Source organism: Xenopus laevis, chromosome 4L, assembly GCF_017654675.1.
Source record: "Xenopus laevis strain J_2021 chromosome 4L, Xenopus_laevis_v10.1, whole genome shotgun sequence".
Lineage (NCBI taxonomy): Eukaryota > Metazoa > Chordata > Amphibia > Anura > Pipidae > Xenopus > Xenopus laevis.
In genome coordinates this window covers 69,924,314-69,951,683 of record NC_054377.1, presented here as the reverse complement: position 1 = coordinate 69,951,683, position 27,370 = coordinate 69,924,314, and the positions used below count along the sequence as shown (strand labels likewise).

At 41.8% G+C, this 27,370-nt stretch overlaps 1 protein-coding gene across 1 annotated transcript; it reads right to left on the bottom strand.

The window, feature by feature from the left end:
- Nucleotides 1-204: 204 nt before the first annotated feature.
- On the bottom strand, nt 205-27,370 carry got2.L (glutamic-oxaloacetic transaminase 2 L homeolog). The gene is given in 10 exon segments (NM_001086786.1): nt 205-1,005; nt 1,181-1,331; nt 1,802-1,967; nt 3,177-3,327; nt 10,605-10,709; nt 13,669-13,830; nt 15,011-15,070; nt 16,038-16,166; nt 18,995-19,151; nt 27,268-27,370. Coding segments are annotated over 10 exon segments (1,284 nt in total). The 5' UTR covers nt 27,348-27,370; the 3' UTR covers nt 205-882.

Below are 27,370 nucleotides of genomic sequence, written 5' to 3'. Positions count from 1 at the left end.
TTTCTTGTAAAAACTAGAAAGGAACACCACAAAATAATAAAAGGTTTGAGCCTGTGGGGGAATTTTCTTTAAAGGTATCATCAATTGAATTTAGCTAAATCATTTGTTAGTACTGCACAAGCCCGAAGCATAGGGAGAGATGAACAATGGTAAAATGATGCCATACTCAAGACAATGGCAGCATCTTGAACACCAGTCAAGACACAGATTCCAAGACTTTTATTGAATCTAAATACATTTAAGGGTCATTGATTCTTCCCTCACCAAAGTCCCTGAGGTCTTTGATTGGACACTACATTTACAGTCTGCCAAAAGCTTGTATACAGCTGGTCAGTTAATCCATTGCAGACTTCTGTTCCACCAGAAAACAAAGGAATAATTTTAAGTAACCTATAGCCACCAAATAGCTTTAACTGCCAGCTGTAGTAAGACAAAATTCTAAAGAGTTGCTATAGGTTACTCCCTTCCAACCATCTATGCCTAGTCTGAAATAGATTATAAATTCTAGCAAGTTATAGCCCTCAAAACAAAGAAAGGTGTCTAAGGAAATATCAGACTTCAATTCAGGTTCTCTCTCCCCCATTAATGAAGTCTAAGCATCTAACATATTTCAGTTCTTAGGACCAATTTCTTTTTATGTGAGGGAAGAAGCCTCAACCTAATGATCACATTAAACAGAATCAAAAGGACGAATGTTTTAGGTGAAAGTTCTTCATGGAAGGACCAACAAGTTGTCTGCACAAATGCATTTGGGGTATCGAACAGTTCTATGAGGAGTGAAAAACAAATATGCTAAGCATTGGGGCATAAATAATAAGTGCTTCTTGGGTCTGGTTGTCAAGGTGCTCAACAAGGGCAGCTTGTTAGATGTCTTGAGTCCCCTCATTTGGTCACCTGGTGAATAGCATGAGCAAGGTAACCATTATTTGCTGATGTTACTCCTGCAACCGAAATACGTCCATCCTTCGTCATGTAGATGGAGAATTCCTTGATGAGATGTTCGACCTGTAGAAGAGAAGTCATGGGATTTGAAAAAAATATAAAAACATAGACGTTTGTATAAAACAATTGAGTCAGCAAGAGAAAATGGAAAGGCCCAGCACTTACAGTAAGGCAATGCAGGATACTTCTACTGTAAACTGTTAAAAGAAAGTAAGTAGTTTAACACCCCACTACTCACCTGCTCTGGCCGAAGGCCTGTAAAGCAGAACATGCCAATCTGGTCACTTATGTGCTGCCAGTTGTGGATGGATCCTTCTTTTTTAAGGTTGGAAACCAGCTGTTCTCGCATGCTAATTATTCTGTTAGCCATTCCCTTGACCTCCTGGAGCCTGGGTACAGACAAATTGGAGGCAAATATTACAGACTCACAAAGTGAACTGTAATCAGCCTAATAACAATGCACTGAAAAACTCTAGCCTAAGCTATACAACAATCATAACAGGACAAAAAGGGGGCGGGCACCAGACAAAAATTGTCTAGATCTCTCTTTTCTACATACAGGTGCCATTCATGCTGGTAGAGCTATTACTATGCATCATTAGCTTTAGCGTGCACTTAAGAGAAAACTTTTTTTTTTTTAATGGACCACACGCACACTTACACAAAAAGCTATTGTCATTACATGATATGATAAAAAAAAAAATGAAAACCTCCCCATAAGCGGCATTTATCCTACTATATATAGTCATTAACTGTGTGTTGCACAGAGCTCCAGTTTAGTAGTCTGTATGCTATTTTTTATTTTACTATGAAAGCAGTATAGCTTTTCCCTACTCATATATGACAATAGAATTCTTACCATTCCTTACGCAGGTCAGGCTGCGTCAAAATAGATGCTGCTATCCGTGCTCCAGTCAGTGGAGGGTTGGAATACATTGGGCGGATCAAAATCTTTATCTGGGACTCCACTCGCTTTGCCTCCTCAGCATCACTGCAAACTACAGTGAATGCACCAACACGTTCACCTAAAAAACAAGGGCGCAATCAGCTCAAATCTGAGGAACAGATAATAGTTTAGGCTGATGTCACACATTTCCTTTTCTCTGCCTTTCCCAACAGCAAGCAGTGACAGGTGACATCTGAATTTAAGGGCAGATCAAAATGTGAGTTTAGAGCTTAATAAATAAAAACTCACCCAACATTCTGTGCATTCCTATGGGATTTTTAGAACCATATTCATCGAATGGAGAGTGCCAACATTCACCCATTGATAAATACAATAATAAAAATCCCATAGGAATATATATAATATGTGTTTTTTTTATTAAGCTCTAAACTTTGAGACCCAGTTTTCTTTTGATGTATTTTATAATCTTCGCATGCAACCTCATTTAGCTTTATTAAACAAAATCAAGTAGGTGCAGGTGTGTTAATACAGATTAGAAATCTATAATCTTGGAAGCACAAACGGATTTTCTTAATGTACAGTTATCCCGTTGAACATCTTTATACTGTAATTTCCATTATTGTTGCTGCCTTTGCATCAAATAAAATGGATGATGCAGGAGATGCCATATTTGTTCCCTCTCAGGTTCCCTCACCATAGACCAGTGCAACTGCATCAGGTGACCTCTAGATGGTGCAGTCTTGCCTTAAGGACAATGCTACTGCCGAGGTAAGCAATACAAAAAAATCCAATTCTGTAGCACCAAAAACAGAATAGCTGATTCATAGTTTACCACAGCCAGAATGAACCATTATGCTTACAGTATTAGAATTACACTAGGTCAATCTAAATATCTCATTTGTTGATGCTGGAAATTTACAGTTGTAATAAGACAACAATTTCATTATCCTGTCGCACTTGCCACTTTTTCATGCAACACAAGTTTAAAGTGGTAGAGAAATGCTGCATAGTAACCATAATAAGGATACGCCCTACATTATAAAGCAGTTAATTGGAGTGCCTGGCTTAAAGGCCAACCAGGGAAATAAATTGCAAGGAGAACACTACTTGCTACAATAACGCTTTATATTTTGCATTTCAGTGTGCGCATTAGTACAGAATACCACTGGTATTTTCTTTTGTTTCTTCAATTACTTAATTTGAAGCAAAGCAGTTGATTCAAGCTGCTGACAAGTTCACAACTCCAGCAAACATATCTGTTAACCTTAAAATCTTTGAATATCCATTTAACTGAACTCATAGAAGATACTTTTTCAGAAGTCCTTACCATACAATCCCATGTTCTTGGCATAGGATTGAGACAGCACTAAATTGATTCCCTCCTGGATGAAGTGGCGGACAGCCCAGGCATCTCTATCAGTGTCTCCACTGGCAAATCCTTGGTAAGCCATGTCAAAGAATGGGAAGAGGCGTCGACTCTAAGAGATAGGAGAAAAATACAACTGAACTTTACTGAAAGGGACAATATAAACACATTGCACCAAGCCTACTATGCAGAACAGGACAAACGCACATGAAATCTGCAATTCAGTGCCAAGATATTCCTCAGCAAGGACTGGCCTTTAGAATTTTTTTTCTAGCCAAAGGAACACGGATAAACATCTCTGCAGTTTAATACAGAACACTAGGGGTTCGAAAGAGCACTTTAATTCTGTGCATTTGCAATTTAGAGGGGTTTGAAAGAGCACTTTAATTCTGTGCATTTGCAATAATTTTGCATTATCAGTTTTCCCCCCTAACTGAAGTGATTGATTGCTTGTCCCTGGTGTGGCTGATGCATTGAGCCTATTATAGGCTGTGTGCTCAATACCTATCCAAAAATGGGGTATTAGTGACACAAAGCAGGGAAAAACCGACCATTTACCAGGGCCCAGCGATGCTGGGAGCAGGGAATTCCTGCCCTCAGCGAGGAGCACTGTGATGAGACCACCCACTCACTCTATGGTGATCTAATCTCCTTGCGTGATAGGCTGATCCAATATAAAATGTATCCACCACCTGTACATTACCTCGACAAAGCTTAAAAAAAAAAGAAAGAAAAAAAATGGGTAGAGAGCTGGAGTCCAGGTTTACAAGATGCCAGGAGTCAAAGGCATCCTTTCTGCATCTGACATGGCACTGCCCCCCAGTACAAAGTTTCTGGAGGGAGGCGATGCGATATTTGGCTGATAATTCTAGCCCTTCCCAATGTTTATTCCACAGATACTTGCCTATTAGGACTAGTGGAAGACCTGGTGCCCCTTAATAAAACCAGAACACTTATACATGTCACACGGTGTTATGCAAAAAGATGGATTTTTGTTTTACCTGTAAAATCCTTTTCTCTCTTCATCGAAAGGGGGACACAGGCACTGGAGGGTTAACTTCACCTTCCGGGAGGAAAGGACACTAAAAACAAGAACTTTGACAGCCCTCCCTGGGGCCAGCCCGCCTATCCCAGCAGGCCACACCCCCACCAGGAGGCTGTCACACCCCAGAACGTTAAAAGTGTAAAAGATAACTGAGGAATTAACTAGAACTGACCAAGGAAGAACCTTGGGCTAACTTGACTGATGTCCACGCAAAAAGGACAAAAAAGGAGCTAAAAACACAAGGGCTTGGGAGCCCCACCAAGGAGGTGATGCTGGATCTAGACAGAACTGTCTGAAGGAACCTTCCGCGGCTAAGCTTGAGATCATAAGGGATGGGCGTGCCTGTGTCCCCCTTTCGATGAAGAGAGAAAAGGATTTTACAGGTAAAACAAAAATCCATCTTACTCTCTCATCTCAGGGGGACACAGGCACTGGAGGGACGTTCAAGAGCAGTCCCAAGAAGGGTGGGTAGATCAAGCTGAAGATTGCACGACAGCGTGCAGTACCTTCCTACCGAAAACAGCCTCAGAGGAGGAGGCAACATGAACCTGGTAGAAGCGGGTGAAGGTATGGATGGAAGACCAGGTGGCAGCCTTGCAGATCTGCTCCACAGAAGCCATGTTCCGCGCTGCCCAGGAAGCCGCCAGTGATCTGGTCGAGTGGGCCGTGACCCTCAGAGGAGAAGGTTTACCGGCGATCTGGTAGGTCCGGTGAATCGTGGATCGTATCCATCTGGCAAGGGAGGTCTTGGAAGCTTTCAGACCCTTCCGTGGACCAGTAGGGATGACGAGGAGAGCATCACACCTGCGAAAGGATGCGGATCTGTGAACATAATATCTGAGAGCGCGGACCACATCCAGGGAATGTAGTGCAGTCTCCTTAGAACACTTAGGGTGTGGACAGAAGGATGGAACCACAATGTCCTGATTGAGGTGGAAGGCCGATACTACCTTTGGCAGGAAGGTGGGTATGGGCCGGAGCACAGCCTTGTCCTGGTGGAAAATTAAGAAAGGCGAACGGCAGGAAAGTGCTGCTAGCTCGGACACCCGTCTGGCCGACGTGATAGCGAGGAGGAACACGGTCTTCCAGGTGAGAAGGACATCCGAGGCCTGAGCGAGGGGCTCGAAGGGAGCACCCTGCAGAGCCGTCAGGACTAGGTTGAGGTCCCAACCAGGTACAGGTGCCCGAATGGGAGGGGCGAGATGCGCGACTCCCTGCAGGAAGGTCCGAACAGGAGATTTCAGTGCAATGTTGAGCTGGAAAAGTACGGACAAGGCAGAGATCTGAGACTTGAGGGAGGCAAGGCGAAGGCCTGAATCAAGGCCCTGCTGCAGAAATCCGAGTAAGCGGGCCGTGCTGTAACGATGCGGGGGAAAAGAGTGAGCGGTACACCAAGTGATGCAAGTCCTCCATGTTCTGTAATAGATACGAGAGGAGGAAGGTTTTCTGGCAGCAATCATGGTCGCTATCACTCGGTCATCAAACCCCCGCCGTTTGAGGACTAAGGTCTCAAGAGCCAGGCCGTCAAATGGAACAGATGAATATTCGGGTGGAATACTGGGCCCTGGCTTAGAAGATCCTGACGATTTGGAAGATGGATGGGCTCCGTCTCTGCGAGATTGACGAGATCTGCAAACCAGGCCCTTCTGGGCCAGTATGGAGCCACTAGCATGGTCCTGACCCCCTCCCGCTTGATCCTCTTCAGTATCCTGGGGAGGAGAGGTAGGGGGGGGGGAAGACGTAAACGAAGTGGAACGGCCATGGAGCCGTGAGCGCGTCTACTCCGACGGCCCTTGGATCCCGTGACCGAGACATGAAAAGCGGAGTCTTTGCATTGGTCCTGGAGGCCATCAAGTCGACCTCTGGCATGCCCCATTGGTCGGTCAGAATTGCGAACACTTCTGGGTGCAGGGCCCATTCTCCTTGATCGAGAGTTTCCCTGCTGAGGAAGTCCGCCGTCCAATTTTCCACTCCCGGAATGTGGACTGCGGAAATGGCCGGTACGTACTTCTCCGCCCAGGTGAGAATGCGCGAGGCCTCCTGCATGGCTCCCCTGCTGCGAGTCCCTCCCTGATGGTTGATGTATGCCACCGCCGTGGCATTGTCCGTCTGGACCTTGACGGTCTTGCCCCTGAGGAAGTCTGTCCAGTGAAGGAGAGCCAGGCGAATGGCTCGGAGTTCCAGGACATTGATTGGAAGAGATGTCTCTGAGGGGAGCCATCTGCCCTGTGCCGTCTGGCCCTGACACACCGCACCCCAACCCCGGAGACTGGCATCCGTGGTGAGGATGGTCCAGTGAAGGATTGCAAACGGCTTGCCCTGGCTGAGATTGGCTGGTTGAAGCCACCACCTTAGGGAAGTCCTCGTCGGAGAGGGGAGAGTGATGGGAGAGTCCAGACACGTTCTCTCTGGGTCCCAGTGTGTCAGGATGACTCGCTGAAGGGGACGAGTGTGAAGCTGAGCAAAAGGAATGGTATCTATCGCCGAGACCATCAACCCCAGTACCTGCATGCAAGATCTGAGGGGAGTGCATGGCGAGGTCGCCAGAGAGAGAATGCGACTGCGTAGAGTTAGAGCCTTGTCCGCTGGAAGAAAGGTGCGGCAGAGCTGGGTATCGAAGAGAGTCCCCAAGAATGTCATTCTCTGTGCGGGAACCAGGAACGACTTCTTGAAGTTGATGATCCATCCATGTTGTTGTAGGGTCTGGATCACGAGGGACAGATCGGACCGATTTCTCTGGGCTGATGGAGCCTTGATGAGGAGATCGTCCAGGTAGGGGGTCACTGATACCCCCTGAGACCGAAGGAGGGCTAAAACTGGGGCCAGGATCTTGGTGAAGACCCGAGGAGCCGTGGCCAGGCCGAAAGGGAGAGCCACAAATTGGAAGTGCTTCCCCAGGGAGGCAAATCGCAGGCAGCGATGATGCGCCCGGTGGATAGGGATATGGAGGTAAGCGTCCTTGATGTCGACGGAGGAAAGAAACTCCCCTGGTTCCATTGCTGAAATGACGGAACGGATGGATTCCATCCGGAAAGAGAAACGTCTGAGGCAACGATTGAGTTTCTTGAGATCCAGAATGGGACGTATTCCTCCGTCCTTCTTGGGAACGCAGAAGAGGATGGAATAGAATCCCTGCCGTTCCTCCTCCTTGGGTACCGGTACCACTACCCCCGCCTGTTGGAGGGCGGAAATGGCCCTTAAGAAGGCTTCTCTGCGTACGGGATTGGACGGTGGGGGAGAAGAGAGAAATCTCTCTGGAGGAGGATGTCGAAACTCTATGGAATAACCTTGGTGGAGCACTTCGTGGACCCAGGCATCTACGAAGGAGTGAGACCAGACCTGCCGAAAAGAGAGGAGACGCCCTCCCACCCTCTCGATTCGGGAGGTGGTCAAACCTTCAGGAAGAGGATGCTTTGTCGGCAGAAGGTTTCTGAGTCTGTCTGCCAGCGGACCAGGCAGGTCTCTTCCACTTTCCCCTAAAGGAAGGGGCGCTCCTTTCTGTGGTTGGAGTCTTAGCTTGTTTGGAGCGAAAGGAACGAAATCGAGAGAAACGGCGATTTGCCGACTGCTGCTTAGGCTTGTTCTGTGGAAGGAGGGTACTTTTGCCCCCTGTAGCCTGGCTGATGATTTTATCTAGCTCAGTGCCAAATAGAACCTTGCCTGCGAAGGGAATAGAGACAAGTGACTTCTTGGATGTCAAGTCCGCCGACCAATGTTTGAGCCAGAGGAAACGTCTGGCCGCTATGGAAGTGGCGGAAGCCCTGGCAATCATCTTCGCCGAGTCCAAGGATGCCTGGCAGAGGAACTGGGAAGCCTCCTTGAGTTGTTCCGCCAGCTGTAAAATAGAAGCTTGGTCAGAACCATCTATAACAGCCTGACAGAGCTGATCGGCCCAGACCTCTGAAGCGCGACTGACCCAAGCGGTAGCGAAGGTCGGTCTGAGGGCTGCACCTGAGGCGAAAAATATGGATTTGCAGAATCCCTCCAGCCTCTTGTCAATAGGATCCTTGAATCCAGCCGCGTCGGGAACTGGAATGGTGGTGGACTTGGCTAGACGGGAGATAGGTGGATCGACTGTAGGAGAGAGGCACCAAAGATCAGTGTCGTCCTTGGGAAAAGGATAGAGAAGGGCGAAGCGACGGGAAAGATTGATTTTGCGTTCTGGAGAGGCCCACTCATCCTTGACTACAGAAAAAAGTTGGTCATGTGAAGGGAACAACTTAGCCGTCTTTTTCTGTCTCTTAAAGAGATCAGTGGAAGGATCGGCTGAGACAGGTGGAGACACGTTAAGAGTCTCGAGAACAGACTCAATCAAGCTGTCTATGTCTGAGATGGCTGGAGGAATCTCAGGTTCCCGATGGGAATCCTCGTCAGAGTCCCTGTCAGAAATTTGGCCATCCTCTGCCAGTTCCAACTCCTCGTCGGAGTTCGGAAGTAAGACTGTGTCAGAGACCTTACGTTTCCCGGATATCCCAGAGGGAGGTTGGGAAGCCAGCTGGGCAAGGAACTTGTCTAAAGACTCGGGGAGCCGTGCAAGTCCCTGAAGGGAAGAAATAGAATCCGCTAAATTTTTAGCCCACGGAGGTTCAGGTACTGCAGCCGATGCGCCGTGGAAGCCGGTGTGTATGTATGTATGTATGTATGTATGTATGTATGTATGTATGTATGTATGTATGTATGTATGTATGTATGTATGTATGTATGTATGTATGTATGTATGTATGTATGTATGTATGTATGTATGTATGTATGTATGTATGTATGTATGTATGTATGTATGTATGTATGTATGTATGTATGTATGTATGTATGTATGTATATATATATATATATATATATATATATATATATATATATATATATAAATAACCTTGGCAGTAGATTGCGTAGAACGCAGCTTAGGACCCTCCCTGGGTGTATATATATATATATATATATATATATATACCTAACTAGAAAAGGTAGCCCAAGGGTCTAATTAGGTAAGGTATGATACAGGCCTGAAAGAGGGTGTCAGCCGTCCTTGTGAGATGCAGCCTGAACGCTGAAAATCTGTGCCTGTAAGGACTCTGCCTCTGGAAGAGGAAGTTAGCCTGCCAATGCCTGTGTAGGAGGATGGAGCCCTGTGCGGTCTGGAGAGCCTGTGGCAGACTGGTGATCCAGGAGAGGCGCTGCAAGACTGCGCCCAGCAAAAGGAAAAACGGCGCGAAGAGAAGGAAGTGCGCGCGCGTGCGCATGCGCGATGACGTCACCTGTGAGCGGCGCGAAGCCGCAAAAAATGCCTCTGGAAGGAAATCTGCCGCTCCGCTCCCTGGGTAAGGGAGTAGCGTGGTCGGAGCCAAAAGTGGAGAACCACTACTGGGTTGGGGGTGCGGAAGAGCGGAGCCAGCCGCTGGCACCCCAACCAGGAGAACTGAGCCGCAGCTCCTGTCTCACGGTGCACAAGGGCTCAGGGGACAGAGCAGTAGCTCCTGCCCCATCAACAAAATGCCCTGAATCAACCGGGGCTGAACCGGAATTCCTGCCCGGGAATTACCTAAAAGGAAATAAATAAATAATAATAATAAAAAATTAAATAATAAATAAAAAATCAAAAGAAAAAATCTCCCCTGAGGGGAGAGTGTCCTCCTCCCATGAGGACACTAAAAAAACTGGGATGTGACAGCCTCCTGGTGGGGGTGTGGCCTGCTGGGATAGGCGGGCTGGCCCCAGGGAGGGCTGTCAAAGTTCTTGTTTTTAGTGTCCTTTCCTCCCGGAAGGTGAAGTTAACCCTCCAGTGCCTGTGTCCCCCTGAGATGAGAGAGTAAAACTGATAATGAATTGGATGGGTACAAATGGCCCCACTGTTATTCAATGGGTTAATTTAATTTAAAAAATGCTTCACTCCATTAAACTCACTTATCTGGCTAAGGGATGTCCAGATAAATTCGAAAAAATATGGAGCCCATGGCTAGACCTCAAACTGTAAGAGGTTCCGGACTTATGATACCAATTACATTGGCTTAATTTGGCGAACCGACTGGGCAGGATGCTGTGTATGATTTTGCATATACCGTATGTCTGGTGCTGTATAATACAATGTATCTACAGGCCTCTTGGTGGTTCTTTGCTCATTTTCAATTGTGAACCAAGTTTGTGTTGTTTGTATATTTCCCCTTTCCATTAAAAATAAAATAAAGGCTCTAAAAAAAATGGGGTATTAAGTTAAAGTAACGCAGAGAGATAGGAAAATACATGTTTGCATCACATCACTTCTAGAGCTAATAAATGTTACTCCCAATGTGAAATTGCCTTTAGCATAACTATAATTTGGATCCATACACAGAGTAACCCAAATTGATTACCTTGCATAAGGCTGCCAGCTCTTTCCACTGCTCTTGCTTAGGATCTACACCTGTAGGATTATGAGCACAGGCATGGAACAAGATGATGCTCTGTTCTGGGATTTTCTAAACATTATAAAATGAGAAGAAAAAAAACAAGTATGTTAGTACACATATCATAGCACTTATTGAATTAACATCAATAAAGACAGGGATAAACACAACCACTTAGCATACACACTGGTATTTTAAACCAATGTTTAAGCGAAAAAAGAATAAATAACCCCTCCCAAAAACGTAATCAAAATTCAGTGGACCATTGCTAGGTAACAAGGATTCAAAAGATCAAAACTGAAGGAATATAATCTAAAATGAGAATCTTGTAGCAATTGATCAAAGAGTGTAGTTGTGTAGGTGAAGCTAGTTGTGGACATGTTCACGACTTCATGTGTAAGTAGGTGTCCTTTTCGAGGATTAATCAGGAGTCTGTATATTGGAAGAGCTGCTTCTGTAACTGGATTTCATTACCGAGCATGCTTAGTAAATTATAGTACAAAACAATCTAAAGGGGAGGGAAAGAGAGCCAATGTCAGAAGGGAAAGGTAAAGAATGGACATCTCTAGACTCCAGAGGTTGCAGTACAGTCAGGCCAAAGCAATGGTTGGTGGGGCTAAATGTAAACATTTTAGTGTCATTTTTAGTGTAGGTGTCACTGTAAGCTATAATCATATGTTTACATATTGAGTCGACTCCATCACCCAGCATGCTTGGTAAGCCATAATAGGAAGTTCTGAAACATGGGTATTTGAAACAAACATCAGTTGTGCATGGATTAGAAAACAAAAACTCATGAGCTGAGAACACAAAGCATCACAGTAAAAAAAAAAAACACACACCAAGGCTCATGTTATAAAAAGGAGCCCATCATAGCGTACATATCACTACAGCAGCTATTGCAATACACCTGGAAATCATGTGCATCTCAAGGGTGGTAATGATATTTGCCATGCCTCAGCCCATCGCCCCCCCCCCTCCACTGTTGCTAAAACAAGTGAATAGGTATCCGACAGAGGTTTTAAAAGAGATGTTTGTGATAGACAAAACACCGTTTTCTTAACACACAGTTTCATTACTAAACTTTTTTTTTTTTTTTTTAAATGGATATACATGCTTCAACTAAACGGTAGGTATTGTAATAGAATCCCTGAAAGGTACATATATTCTTTATTTTTATGTATTGTAAACCTTAAGATCACAAATGGCTCTCTTGGAATAATTTCAAAATGTTGCTACTTAAACCCTCCCTTTGATTCAGGCTTGACAAAAAATAAACCATGTAAAAGTGGATTGGAGAAACCTTTCATGCCACCTTGCTGCACATTTAAAGGAATTGTTCAGTATAAAAATTAAAAAAACTGGGTAAATGTATAGGCTGTGCAAAATAAAACATGTTTCTAATATAGTTGGTTAGCCAAAAATGTAATGTATAAAGTCTGGAGTGACTGGATGTCTAATATAATAGCCAGAACACTACTTCCTGCTTTTCAGCTCTCTTGGTTTACACTGACTGGTTACCCTCGTGACCAAGCAGTAACCAATCAGTGACTTGAAGGGGGGCACATGGGCCATAACTGTTGCTTTTGAAACTGAGCTGCATGCTGAGGATCAATTGCAAACTCACTGAAAAATTATGTCCCATGTGATCCCCCTTCAAGTCGCTGACTAACTCAGAGTTAGAGAGCTGCAAAGCAGGAAGTTGGATCCTGGCTATTATGTTAGACATCCAGTCACTCCAGCCTTTATACATTACATTTTTGCCTAACTATATTAGAAACATCTTTTATTTTGCACAGCCTATATATTTATCCAGCTTTTATTTTTACACTTAACTGTTCCTTTAAGCTTTAAAGGAATAGTTCAATGTGAAAATAAAAACTGTTTCTAATACAGTTAGTTAGGAATGTATAAAGGCTGGAGTGACTGGATGTGTAACATAAGAGCCAGAACACTACTTCCTGCTTTTCAGCTCTCTAACTCTGAGCTAGTCATCGACTTGAAGGGGGGGGGGGAGGCACATGGTACATATCCGTTGAGTGAGTTTGCAATTGATCCTAAGCATGCAGCTCAGATACAAAAGCAACAGATATGACCCATGTGGCCCCCCTTCAAGTCTCTGGTTACCCTGGTTGCCAGGCAGTAACCAGTCAGTCAGTGTAAGCCATGAGAGCTGAAAAGCAGGAAGTAGTGTTCTGGCTATTATGTTACACACTCAGTCACTCCAGCCTTTATACATTACATATTTGGCTAACTATATTAGAAACTTTTTTTATTTTGTACAGCCTATTTTGCCAGTTTTTATTTTTACACTGAACAATTCTTTTAATCTCACTGCCTCCCCAGGGCATGCAATCTAGGAGTGGCTGACTATTTTAGAAACAGTGCCAAGAACCCAGCCTGTTCCAAGACTTTCCATGAAAAAATATATGCCTAAACCAGTTTGTGAATGGAACGTAGCCCCATACTTATAACTTCTCCTGCCCCCCAAAAAAATTTAGAATAATATACCACAAAGGATATTAAAGGTAAAGCCATAATGCTTTAGACCTACATGTGAACTTCAGACTGTTGTTAGTCTATGCAAATTATAAGAGATGCACCGAATCCACAATTTTGGATTCAGCCGAATCCTTCGCGAAAGATTTGGCCGAATACCGAACCCTAATTTGCATATGGGAAGGGGAAAATATTTTTTACTTCCTTGTTTTGTGACAAAAAGTCACGCGATTTCCCTACCTGACCCTAATTTGTATATGCAAATTAGGATTCAGTTCGGCTGGGCAGAAGGATTCAGCCGAATCCTGCTGAAAAAGGCCGAATCCTGAATTCGGTGCATCCCTACAAATTATAGACGGCACTGATGTAATATTTTAATAACGATCTGTGGTTTTATCTGCTTAGAATAGCCACTTGGCAAAATAATACATTCAGATACACTGTAAATTCATTACTGCCTTTGAAAATTTAAAATAAAAAATAATGCATTATTTTGTTACATGTTATCACATTAGAGATATAGTTTTCTTACAGAGAGGTCATCCAGTGCACCAGCAAAATCAAACCCACAAGTCTTGGGATCGTAATACCGGTAACCCTTCACCTCCAACCCAGCATCCCGGAATATTGGTGTGTGATTGCCCCAGGATGGTTTTGGCAGGTAAACATCACGGCTGTACTTGTAGAATCTTTGCTGTCACAGAGAGAGATCAGGCTTTTAATTAAAACTATGATGTTGCATTTATCTATGTCAGACACCAAAAAATAATATTTTCCAGCATAAAGAATGTCTAAGAAATTCCCAATAGGCAAAGTTAAAAAATTCTGTAATTAGAAGCACTGTGTAGGACATTTGTCACTGTAGTTGTTACTATGGAGGTAATTAAAAGGTACAAAGTTTGCTAGTGATCTGATCACCTCTGGCAAAAAATCAATCAAAACTAAGCATTTGCTGGTCAATTGTTTAAAAGGAAACCTTATTGGTTGCTACATGTTACTGCCCATCGGGAATCTTCATATTTTTTTGTTACATATGGGGTAACAATCTAAAAGTCAAGCAATCCAGAGGCACACAGAACTGATGCAAGAAAGGAACACCTTGCATGTTTATTGCGGTATAGCAGTGCAACGCTTCGGGGTCTGGCCCCTTTATCAAGCTTGATAAAGGGGCCAGACCCCGAAACGTTGCACTGCTGTACCGCAATAAACGTGCAAGGTGTTCCTTGCTTGCATCAGTTCTGTGTGCCTCTGGATTGCTTGACTTCTAGATTGGATTTGGGCTTGCCGAACCTCTACCAGTGTGCACCAGACAGCACTGAATTATCTCACACAAGGGTGTGCGAGAGCCAGATTTCTCTTGGACACATGGGGTAACAATTCATATAATGTATGAATATACCAGCATAGTGTAATTGTACACAAGAGTTAAAATCTACATAGTGTGAGAACCCGACATTTCAGGAAATAAACCCTTTCATAAATGGAGAATAATAAGTTTAAGGAGGTTTAGACTCCCCTCTGTCCCTGCCCCTTTTCAAGACAAGCCCCCCTATTACTGTCCATATTTTTCCCATTGAAGTCAATAAAGCCACAAGAGGCAGTCTTTTGATATATTAAATTATGACTTAAGGTGACCAAGTACCACATGCTAAGAGAGATGCTATAGATGACATTTGTTTTTGCTCAGTTGGCTGTAAATGTATATGCACATCATAATGGGTTTGTGCATTATGGACAGGTGATTTAGTAATATTTCAAAATCACTTAAAACTCACTTATGGTAGATTTTTTGTATATAGTTCAGAGGAGAACTGAAGCACAACAGCAGAAACATATTGCCATAACCTAACCTTGAAGTCAAGCCTGAAACTTACCAAAAAGTTGGCTCCAATCCGAAGTGATCCTGTTCCAGAAATGGTCTGTACAGTAATAAACTATCATGGAGGTGGGAAAGAGAGAAAGCAAAGATCTTTTATTCGGTAGGTCAAACAATCCTAACAATTTTAGCATCTGAAAAAGCATCTCTCAGTGACAGATAAAACATCACAACAGTTATGCAAAATTAAAATTCACATTTCTGTACTGTAATTTATTTTATTTTTTTACACCAACATCTCTTAACAGAACAGTTCAGTGTAAACATAAAAACAGGATAATAGATTGGCTGTGCAAAATAAAAAAACGTTTCTAATATAGTTAGTTAGCCAAAAATGTAATCTATAAAGACTGGAGTGTGTGAATGTCTTAACAGAACAGAATACAACTTCCTGTTTTTCAGCTCTTTAACTCTGAGTTAGTCAGCAACTTTAAGGGGGGCCACATGGGACAAAAATGTAAAGTGAGTTTGTAATTGATCCTGGGCATGCAGATCAGATTCAAAAGCAAAGAGTTATGAACCATGTGGCCCCCCCCCCCTCTAGTCTCTGATTGGTTACTGCCTGGTAACCAATGAGTGGAAACCAAGAGAGCTGCAAAGCAGGAAGTATTGTTCTGGCTATTATGTTACACATCCAGTCACTCCAGCCTTTATACATTACATTTTTGGCTAACTAGATTAGAAACTTTTTTATTTTTATTTTTTTTGCACAGTATTTACCCTATTTTTATACTGAACAATTCCTTTAATGACAATGTACAGTAGGTTATGGGGTCTTTTCAACACAATACCAACGATAGAAATGAGAGCATGGGCTAATATAAGAAATGTAACTACTCAAGTCCACTTCAGAGATTTTAGTTGTGCTTGAAGCATCCGTTTTCATGTGCATTTTCAAAAATTTTGTATTTTAGAACACTATAGAAAAGTATATAATTACTTGCCCTGGGAATACCTAACCCACTGTATAGATATATTACCCACTCTAAAGAAAGTCAACTTACTGTACCAAACCTCATTCTTACCTGTCCATTCTTAACAGCTTCACAATTTTCACCAAGTGCCAACTGTGCTGATGCCCGGGCAAACTCTGCCAAGCCTCCAATAGGCAGATATTCCTTATCCAGATTTTTGGATGCCAACTGAGCTTCAGCCTGGAGGGGAAGAAACAAAAAAAATCTCAGATCTGTATTCAGATTTTAATCTGTAAAGAAACAATTTTCCCGTTGGATAGTTGCTTCACTAGAACTAAACTATGATTGTGCTCAGACTGCGCTCATGTTAATATAGTGAAAATAATCCTGAATGAATGGTGATTGACAATCTGGCAGCTCAGGTAAATTGACAAAAATTCCATTACGTGAAATAAGTTACATCTTGGGCTGCCGTTGTTTAGGGAAACCAGAAACTGGAACCTGGGTTGATACCCCTGTACCATGTCACAACACTTTTGGATTCTTGTTATGTAATTATAAACGATTAGGAGACCTATGAAGTCAAATGCCGGATTTCTTGTTAAATAATTGCTGTTTAGGTAAGGTTTAAACTGAAGCCAAGATAGATTTTTTTTAAAAATTAAAGTATAATGACCTTTTAACCACCAATACATCCCTCCACCTGACACCATCTCCTGGGTTCATTGGCTTTGTTAATATTCTGGGTATATGTCATCGTACAAATAGAGAAATTAAATAGACATTTGGACGAATGGATAAAATATTCACAGCAAAACTTTACTCATTTACAAAACGTTGCACGTGAAAATAGAGCTTGAAGAAAACACATCAGTTAAACACATCCCGAACCGAATCCTGGATTCTGTGCATCCCTAATACAAATATACACAGTTCTTACAAAACTAACTTCATATATGTGAAATGATAAGCTTAAAAACTAGCATTGCAAGATATTTGGCTAATCTGAGGATCACAATGCAACAGGCATCAATTATTTTAGCCTATTAAAGGGGTTGTTCATCTTCAAACAACTAGATGTTTTCCGATATATTTTTCAATAACTTTTCATTTTTTGTGTGTCACCTTTCTTCTAATATTGAAGTGTAAAGTGTCTTTTTCACCTTCTAAAGCAGCTCTGGGAGGGGGTCACGAGCCTGTAACCTGTTCTAAATGGACACATTTAGTTGATACATTTCTTATCTTTGCTGAGCAGAATCATTGGAGGCAGCTGTTAGAATTGATACAATAGTTGCTAATACTCCAGAGATGCTGCTGAGAAATGTATCGACTAAATGTTGCAAAATTGGAACAGTTTATAGTCTGCACCTGAATCACTGAGCTGTCTGACATGGAACAGGAACATTCAACTTTAAACTTAGGTTTTGGAAAAACAGTAAAAAATAAATAATGGAAAGTGATTGAAAAAAAGTCTATTTCTGGGGTACAATCTGAAAACAGCTGAACTGAAAAAAATTGTTAGGAAAGTGAAGCAATTGTTAAAGGGGTTGCTCATCTTACAGCACTTGTTCCAGATAGTTCGCCACCAGAAATAATGACTTTTTCAATTAATTTCTATTATCTATTTGTGATCATTTCTCTGATATTGAAGATTAAATACAAATTTTTCATCATTCTTATTTCTCAAGCAGCTCTGGGGGGGGCGGGGTCACATACTCTATATACATTTCTTATCTTTGGTCCTGTTGGGCAGAATCCCTGTGTTTCATTAAAGGCAGCAGTTAGAATTGATACAATAGTTGTTCATATTCCACAGATTTTGCTGAGAATAGGTATTGACTAATGTAGCAAATTGTACCATTCAGAATCGGAAACACCAGACAGACATTAAGCTTTACAGTTCATTTTTGGAAAACCAATAAAAAAAGGAACACAACTGAAAAAAAGTCTTTCTGGTGAACAATCATAACATAAAAAAGTATTTGGAAAGTGAACAGCCCACTTAAAAGCCAGCAGTCATCTAGCAAAAAAGCTCCAGTACTTGGGCTGCAAGGTGTTTCCTATTCAAGTCATCTGAAGGAAGCAAGGGCAATTTTGGCACTTTTTAGTGTTTTAGACTGGAAATTACCTGTACCAATACTGTCGGGGGTTTGGAGGGTACGGGACATCAGTTAAAGGAAAAAAAAAAAAAAAAAAATCATACAAAGACATTTGTGTTCTATTAAATTTAACTTCTATTTTCTCCCAAAAGCCTGTTCTAACAGGAACTTGATGATAAAGCTTAGCTTCTAATTAAGAGTAGTAAGGATTGTATCCAACATTGACTGATAAGATTTCTTTAGTAAAAGGGAAAGTTGTGCAAGGCAACTCGTGCATAAATGTGATTGCACTTGCATAACGTGAACCCACAATTTGGTGGTAACTTATTCTTGTTCCAGATGGCACATTCAAGATGGAAAATTGCAGACTCCCCAGGACTGGTGCAATGTGTTATTATACAGAGATCAATGTAAAGTTTCATTGTAATACAGACATAATGCAATGATACATGTTTTCTAAAGGTAAAATATCCTTGTAATACGGCTTTACATTCTGATTCTATGAGGGTTATTTATCAAAGGTTGAATTTTAGAGTTTTATATACATTGAATTAACTCAACTTGAATGGCTTCTAATTTAAGAAAAAAACCTTAAATCAGCAAGTTCAGGGATAATGATCTGAAAACTCGAATTGATCAAGTTTTCGTTGGGGAAAAAAAACTCAAATCGCGAAAATTGATCGCGCAAAACCCTAAAGGCTAATAACATCTTCAAAAGGTTCACGTGACATCTGCCATTGACTCCTACAGGACCTCGACAGGTTTTAGCTGGTGTATTTTCTGATGCAAGCTATTTCCAGGGTCAGGGTATAAAATTTCATTAAATTCGAGTTACTTTATATATAAAAAAAATAAAATAAAAAAATAAAAAAAAATAGAATTTTCGTGAAAATCAACTCAAACCTTAATAAATCTGCCCAAAGTCTTTATCAATTATGATCTATAAATGATGGAGGTTCATGGACTCACCTTACGCACACTGCTTAGGACATAAGGTTTGCCATTGTCATCCCGATAAGCTCCCACACCCAAGTTCATCTTCTTGGGGTTAGTGTCACGTTTAAAAGCCTCTGTCACACCCAGAATTGGATCAGGTGGGCCCATCTCAACATGAGACCACCAGGAGCTGTGGGAAGAGATCAATTAATTAGCTATAGCATTAAAGGAACTAGTCTGCCCTCATTTTGAAACATGTATTTTCACCAAAGACTGAATTCCATTACTACAGTTTGCATTACTAACTAACCACCTTTGTTTTAGTGCATGTATGAGACCGGGTTTTCAGAATGCTTGGGAGGTTTTATGTAATTTAAATCGCTATACCTAAGGCTATGGGCACACAGGCTGTTGTCAGCCTTCATATTTTTTGCAGGCTGAGGGATGCAGATGTTCATAGTGTCCCTGATCCATTTACTTTAATCTGGTCAGCCTGTGTGAGGTCACACGGACCTCTGCTTCAGCTCCACTGTGTGTGACACAGGCTGATCAAATTCATATCAATGGAGCAGGGGCACTGAGAAGATCTGCTTCATTAAATAAAACCAGTAGGATTGTTTAGCTCCAGTAAAGATTATTTTTATTTTAGTTAGGATCAAACAAACTACTTTTTATTTTCACAGAGTAAATCATAGAATTCTTAGATGAAAATGGAGTCTACGGGTTGTGACACGGGCAGATTTGCGGAGATTTAGTCGTCTGGCAACTAATCGCCTCTTCTTCTGGGCGACAATCTCCCCAAACTGCCTTTGCGTGTCTTCCCGTCCGCTATAATGAAAAGTCGAATGCGCTAAAACACATGCAGCACTTAGTTTTCTGAAGTCACCCAAAGTTGCCTCACCAGGAGAAGCTTTCCGGGTATCAGGTTTCCAAATAATGGATCCCATACCTAAGGCAGTGCAATGTATATTGCAAATGAACTATAGTGACAGACTTGCGTAACCCCCTACATGTTGAGAAATGCTGGAATTTGTAGTTCTCAACATCTGCAGGGCGCGGCTGTATTTTGCCAATGCAGAATTAGATCAAGTGGTATTTTGGAGTCAGAAGGGTTGAGTCTGCCAACAGGCATAATAATCAATTATGATCAATAAAGGAGCAGCATACGCCATTCATTAACATGAGTTCAGTGTATAGAGCTTGACTGCAAATACTTTTTGTCTACTGTTGTAAGAGGATTGCTACAAAAGTATCTAAGTCTCTATTCTGGGCTCTCTGCCAAAAGCCATTTAAGTTACAAACTTCGTATTTTTTTGTGGCTATTCAGTGCAGATCAAAGAGAAAGTCGGACATTTCAGTAACAATCTGGGACTGCTGGTTCAGCCATCAAAAGCAGGAATGTCCCTCTCAAAACAGGACAGTTGGGAGGTATGGTTTATTTATGAATATTTTTTTATTTTATGGTAAATATTTTTCATTATAAAATGCTTTGTATAGGCTTTTCTGGAAAAAACAAAAGGTAACATGGCATAGTGTGTTCCCTGGTCAGCTGTGGCAATATCCCAGGAATTTGCTTGTAAGTGCAAGGGTTATCTCACAGGAATTGCATTAAATATCAAACTATTACAATATCTTCATCGTGGCTTAGATGTGAGGTACACTTTAAAAGAACAACACTGGAGGCTACAGTGCAGGAGATTTCATATACAGGGAACACAAAAGTATCAGGTCATCCTTCCCAGTTTATAGAGACACTGGTTAGCTGACCTGTGGATTTTGGTAGCAAGAGGAGAACCATGTTGGAGAAAAACATAACCCAACATAAACTATATTCCATGATCCTTGAATGTCAGTTTCCTTGCTTTAATACTCTGCTTCATTGGATGGTAAATATACAGAACTAAGTAGAGCAAACACTGGGAAATAAAATGAGCAATACTGAACAAATTGAAATTAAGCTAGCAGGTGATGTCTATGCAGAGACTAGTCTTTGAAAGAAGTCATCCAATATGAACAGGATATGCAAAAATGGCATAACTGGAACTTCTATAAAGCTTTGAGATGACACCACCTCCTGCCCAGTGCATGTTCTGGGGATATTCTAGCAGCTACATGGATCATTAGTCTGGGTTGTGTGTGTCAGTATTACCTATCCCCAAACTTGTGCTGCTGAAGAAAATGTGTAATTTATTTAAAAAAAATACAAATCCTGTAGGGTCTAAGTCCAAACTCTGAAAGTTCAGATAAGGTAACATCACTAGAGAGGCTTCAATAATAAACTGTGTATCTAATCTACTATTCATGGATAGTGCTTATTATTGATCTAATGATTAACAAGCAAACCCCAGCAAACACCTCAAGGTACAGATGAAGCCAGACACCATTTTTTAATGCAAAGTCCGGACACCATTTTTTAATGCGAAGTCCTGTAGAGCTGGACCAAGTTGGGCAGGTGCCCTAGGCATGTGTCGAGGATGCGTGTATGCATACATGCGTGTAAGAGTGCATGCGCCGATGCACAGGGATGATACAGGGATTGCTGCTGTAGGTGGGGGGGCACAAGGGTCCAAACTAGAGGAAGGCAACAGAAGAAGTAGATGCCTCTTCTGCCTACCCCTAGTTCTGGCCCTGAAGTCCTGCCTCTTGAAAGGGCTAGAGTGCAGTTTATTGCTTCTGAGGGACTAAGTCCATTGTACTGTAGCATCTGTAGATATATTTATTACTTCATAAAAACTACTGCAAGTTAGTAAGTGAAATAATGAAAAAATGGCAGTCACCTTGTGTTAAAGGGGCTGATCACGTTCACATTAACTAAAAGTGATACAGGTATGGGACCTGTTATCCAGAATGCTCGGGACCTGGGATCTTTACGTAATTTGGGTCTTCATACCTTAAATCTACTAGAAATTCATTTAAATATTAAATAAACCCAATAGGCTGGCTTTGCTTCCAATAAGGATTAATTATATCTTAGTTGGGATCAAGCTACTGTTTTATTATTACAGAGAAAAAGAAAATCATTTTTAAAAATGTGAATTATTTGGATAAAATGGAGTCTATGGGAGACTATGGGATTACCATTCCGTAATTTGGAGCTTTCTGGATATCGGGTTTCCGGATAAGGGATCCTATACCTGTATTCTGAGACAATTTGCAATTGGTTTACATTTCTTATTATTTGTGGTTTTTGAGTTATTTGGCTTTTTATTCAGCAATCTGGTTGCTAGGGTCCAAATTACCATAGCAATGATGCATTGATTTGAATAAGAGACTAGTGTAAGAATAGGGGAGGGATTGAATAGAAAGAGGATTAATAAATAGTAGCAATAACAATAACTGTGTAGCCTTAAGGTGGCCATAGACTCGAAGATCCGCTCGTTTGGCGACATCGCCAAACGAGCGGATCTTTCCCCGATATGCCACTAAACTGCATGGCTATATCGGGGGTAATTCGAACGTTCGGCCGTATGGCCGAACGATCGAATTACGATGCGCCAAGCGGCTCCGACAGGTCGGTCGGGTAAAAATCCAACCATACCCATCGATATCGTGGCCAGATATCGATCGGGAAGACCCGTCGGAAGCCCCCATACACAGGCAGATAAGCTGTCAAATCGGTCCAAACGACCGATATCGGCAGCTTTATCTGCCCGTATATGGCCACCTTTACAGAGCATTTGTTTTTAGTTTGGGTCCGTGACCCCCATTTGAAAGCTGGAAAGAGTCAGAAGAAGGAGGGAAATAATTAAAAAGATTTTTGGCCTGATATTGATCGGGAAGATCTGTCGAGAGCCCCCACACATGGGCAGATTAAAGATGCCAAATCGGTCTAAAGGACCGATATCGGCATCTTTAATCTGTGTGTGTATGGCCACCTTTACTCTAAACCCGTAACTGTGGTAAAAACAAATTCATCTCACGGCACAGACATTACATTAGAACTCTCTTACATGAACTTGGACACAAGTTTAGCATATGCAGCCACATACAATCCAGTTTAGACTAATGAAACTGCACAGGACAGTTGATCCAACAGTAACAAGATTGTGACCGGTAGTCTGGATTAAGGATAAATTACAAATTAGATTTTTACATGTAATCTTGTTGGTGTGCTCTCCGTAGATCAACTCAGCACGTGTCAAATTTTAAAACTAAGTAATTGTATGAAATGACTTAAATATAGACATTCAAACTGAGCTTTATTAGTAGCTTGAAGCATGAGCAGCTCTAAATATATTGCAGCTGTAGCATGTTATTTATACACAGAAAATTATATTTTATTTTAAGATCTCACTTATCTGTCTTATCAATAAAAATGAATCTGCGTAGGATGTTCTGAAAAAGTAGACTTTGCTTTACAACTAGAAATTACCATGTGATAATTCTGTAAACTGTAAGAGAGTCTGTTAGGTTCCTGTTTATGTAGTAAATCCCAAAGCACTTTTTTCCCCCTCTTTTTAATCCCATTTATAAATCCCGTTTAGTGCCAGGAATCCGTGCATGCTAAAAGCAACAGGCTATTTCAACCACTGAACCATTTCTGTTTATAGCTCACCTTCAGTGTCCCTGACATTAAGCAATCTCCTTAGTATTCCGACTTCCTGACACATAACATGTAAAATGAAGGAGTAAGGAGACTACTTTAATGGCCTCTGTACTGCAGAGGATTCTACCTCTAGAACAATAAACAGCTCCATCCTCTAAGTTCCCCCACCATCCCAATGCTTGGATAAATCATAAAAAACAGATTGTCGAACAGAGACATATTATATAAAACATTAAATAAACTTAAAAACACGGACACTTTAAAATTAGCTTTAGCCATAAATTCCTGGCGACATTTGGAGATATTGGATTTCAACTGTAGCCTGCTGCTAGCTCAACTTGACAAAGTACACAAAACTGCTCAAAAGATAAGGGGTTTGATTAGCACAAAAATTGTTCATATGTATTTTTTTTTTTTTGCTTGTTTATAAACTGGATGTTTGGGTAAAAAGAACTTTGCAAAGCCATGCATGAAGACGGGATTAAAGAAAGTGTTTTTTTTTTGCCACCATTAAACAAGAAGGAAAGACAAAATCACTTGGAGGGTGTCAAAAGTTAGGAACCCCCAAGAAAAAATACGCAGGATGAGGATCGCTCTGTGGTGCTCGCTGGTGGAACCCTGGGCCGGGGCATCAAGTAAGTGAATGCAATTACTGGGGGATGCCTAACTTTTGGCAATCCCTAGTGATTGTTACCAAATGGATCACTTAGAAAAGCAAGCATTCAAGTAAAATGCCACGCCTCAATTATAATATCTACTGAAACAAGTGTGGCACAGGACAAACTGTGTTTCACATTTTATCTGACTAATGCAACAGCACAACATTTTGTAGGTTTCTACAAAATCTAATCCTCATAGCTGTAATGTTAAATTGGATCAGATCTGATGGTCTAATCTGATGGTCTAAATGTTTTTGTTATCTATGCATCCACATGCAATCTTCCAAGTAGTTTACACAATATTTCTGCATAAATCCCATTATATTGTGACCCATGCAACTACATCAAAATACAAAATCTCCTCTGTAGTTTTGGCCTGAAGGACCATCTGCAAAACACCTGAATGTAAGCAAAGTTAATGGTGACTACATAGCCTAGAGCAGGGATACCCAACCTTTTGAACTTGTGAGCAACAATCAGAAAAAAAAAGCAGTTGGGGAGCAACACAAGCATGAAAATATTCTTGGGTGCCAAATAAGTGCTGTATTTGGCCATTTGGTATCCCCTATGTAGACTGTCAACTTACATATGTTTGGAAGTGCACCTGGTTTTTATACAACCATAACCTACCTACAAGCCTGGAATTCAAAAATAAGCACCTGCTTAGAGGCCACTGGGAGTAATATCCAAGGGGCTGGAGAGCAACATGTTGCTCACAAGCAACTGGTTGGGGATCACTGGCCTAGAGGTACAAATTCAACACAAAAAATAAAGTGTTAAAAAATAACCCTATTGCTACAGTGAGTGCTTCCCTGATACAGAGACTTGTTTTAATCTGACTACAAAAAGGCTGTTAGTGGGGACCATTGAGTTCAGATATAGTCCTTTATATGATCACACATTCTTATGTCTGATCTTGCACACGTAGCCCAAGTTAATTAACCACAGTCTTATCTACTTATGCTACATTGATGGGTATCCACAAACCCTGCAATGTTATTTGGCCAGAGTACTGGGTTTGACTATGAAAAAGAACACACCAAACACTGTCCAAGACATACTAATACAAGCTCAGAAACCACAGATACTGTGCTGCAAGGTTTATTTTAACAACAGGTGTTAAAATAAACCTTGCAGCACAGCATCTGCGGTTTCTGAGCCCGTTTTCCACATACATCTGAATTTTGATTGACATACGCTTCCTTTGGGACAGAAACAGTGGAACAGGCACTCTACGTGCTACTGGTGCAAACTGATTTATTTTTCTACTTAGAATACCTTGGTGACTGCATCTAGAGTGACCTTGAATGTTAGTTCTGGCCAGAACTGTAGATTAAAAAGGAATACAGTGACCCAGTTAGTGCATCTTTTGTAGTGTTAGTTTTTGGAGCTATAGTTTGTTTCTTTCGGTTCTGTTTACAATATAGGACTTTAGGCACAGAGTGTTACGTTGCAACACAGAAACCAACATGAATAGGCTGCTTTGCCTTTGCATGCTGACCTGCAAATGCAAGGAACAGATTTCTCCTAGGCCGGGTATTTTAAATCCAATTTTTCTAAAAGGGGTTGTTCACTTTTACTATAATGTAGTGAGTGATATTCTGAGACTTTGTAATGGTTTTTTTTGTTATTTGTAGTTTTTGAGCTATTTAGCTTATTATTCAGCAGCTCACCAGTTTGCAATTTCATCAGGTTGCTAGGGTCCAAATTACCCTAGCAACCATGCACTGATTTGAATAAGAGCCTGGAATATGATAAGGAGAGGCCCTGAATAGAAAGAAGAAGTAGCAATAACAAAATATATGTAGCCTTACAGAGGTCAGTGACCCCTATTTAAGCTGGAAAGAGTAAGAAGAAGGCAAATTATTAAAGAAAAAAAAACTATAAAAAATAATTAAGGCCAATAAAAATTGGCTTAGAATTGGCCAGTTTTTTTTTAACATACGAAACATTCATTTAAAGGTGAACCACTCCTTTAAAGTGTGACAGGTCAGTGGACTCCGGTTAGTGAATTGTTTTTTTTTTTTTTAAAGAAAAAAAAAAAATTGAAAAAAAACCCATGACCACTATGGGCCCCTGGGCTATAGCCAAGATGTTGATCTGCCATTGCGGCTGCTATATAACCAGCTTGGATGCTGCAGGAGGAATAGTAAATGCTCAGATGCACACAGGAGGGATATAAAGGCAGCATTATACACGTGTATTCGTCTTGTGTGTGAATAATTAGATGTGCATTAGTTACAATGGGATCTACCCAAACAGATCTGTTCCAAGGTTTCACATAATAGAAAGTGGTGACATTGCTGATTCCACTAGGACAGCTACTGCTAGAGTCGGATGGAAAGCCTGAGCTGGAATAAGAACCGAAACCTGAATATGCTGCTCCTTACAAAGATCTTCAATGCAGAATCCAGGCCCAGGTTTTGCAATGTACAGCGGTGCGCGTGAGGCACCTGATCCGCAGGCAAAGGGCCCCCCCTATGGTAGGGATGGAATGAGCCGCTGTGGGACAGAAGAGAGGCGTCGCGGGACAGATCATAGCTCGTGGCAGGGGGTTCAAGGGCAGCAGAGCAGTTAACCCCTAACATACCGGGCGGTCCTGCAAAGCGGTAGCGGACAGAAAGAACACACTGACCTTACTGTTTTAGAACTTGTATAGCAATTTGCCATTAAAGCCACACGCACGTAATAGCTCACACCTGGGTAACACTGAATGTGACCTTGACTTGTCCTTTGTTTGAGGAGAGATTGGCAACAAGCCGTAACCCAGACATGTCTAGAGAGAATGGGCTGCTGTTTCCTAGTAACACCCTGTATTGCACCCACACCCGGCCTGGGACACTCTGTGCTGCGGACTGTGGGGAATAACATTATATCATGATCCACTCAGCACACACTGCTCCAGCATGAGTCGTGTACTGTCAGTCTGTCAGCGAAGATAGACCTTTAGCTAAACTCTCCCCTCACCCTCCGACTAGAGGTTCTCCAGTCCTAGGTTGGATTGGATATTTCTGTTGAAAGGCCAGCAACTGGGACAGGCTTAAAAAGAACATAGCAGCCATTTCCCTTGTATCACCCACTCTAATACAGGAGCCATTTACCTTGCTCTGCCCTGTACCACAGCCAAGCAGGGCTGGCAACGAGCCACTCCAACAAGGAGCCGAGACTTCAGCAGTGCCATGTTTGCAAGAAGAGAGAAGCTCA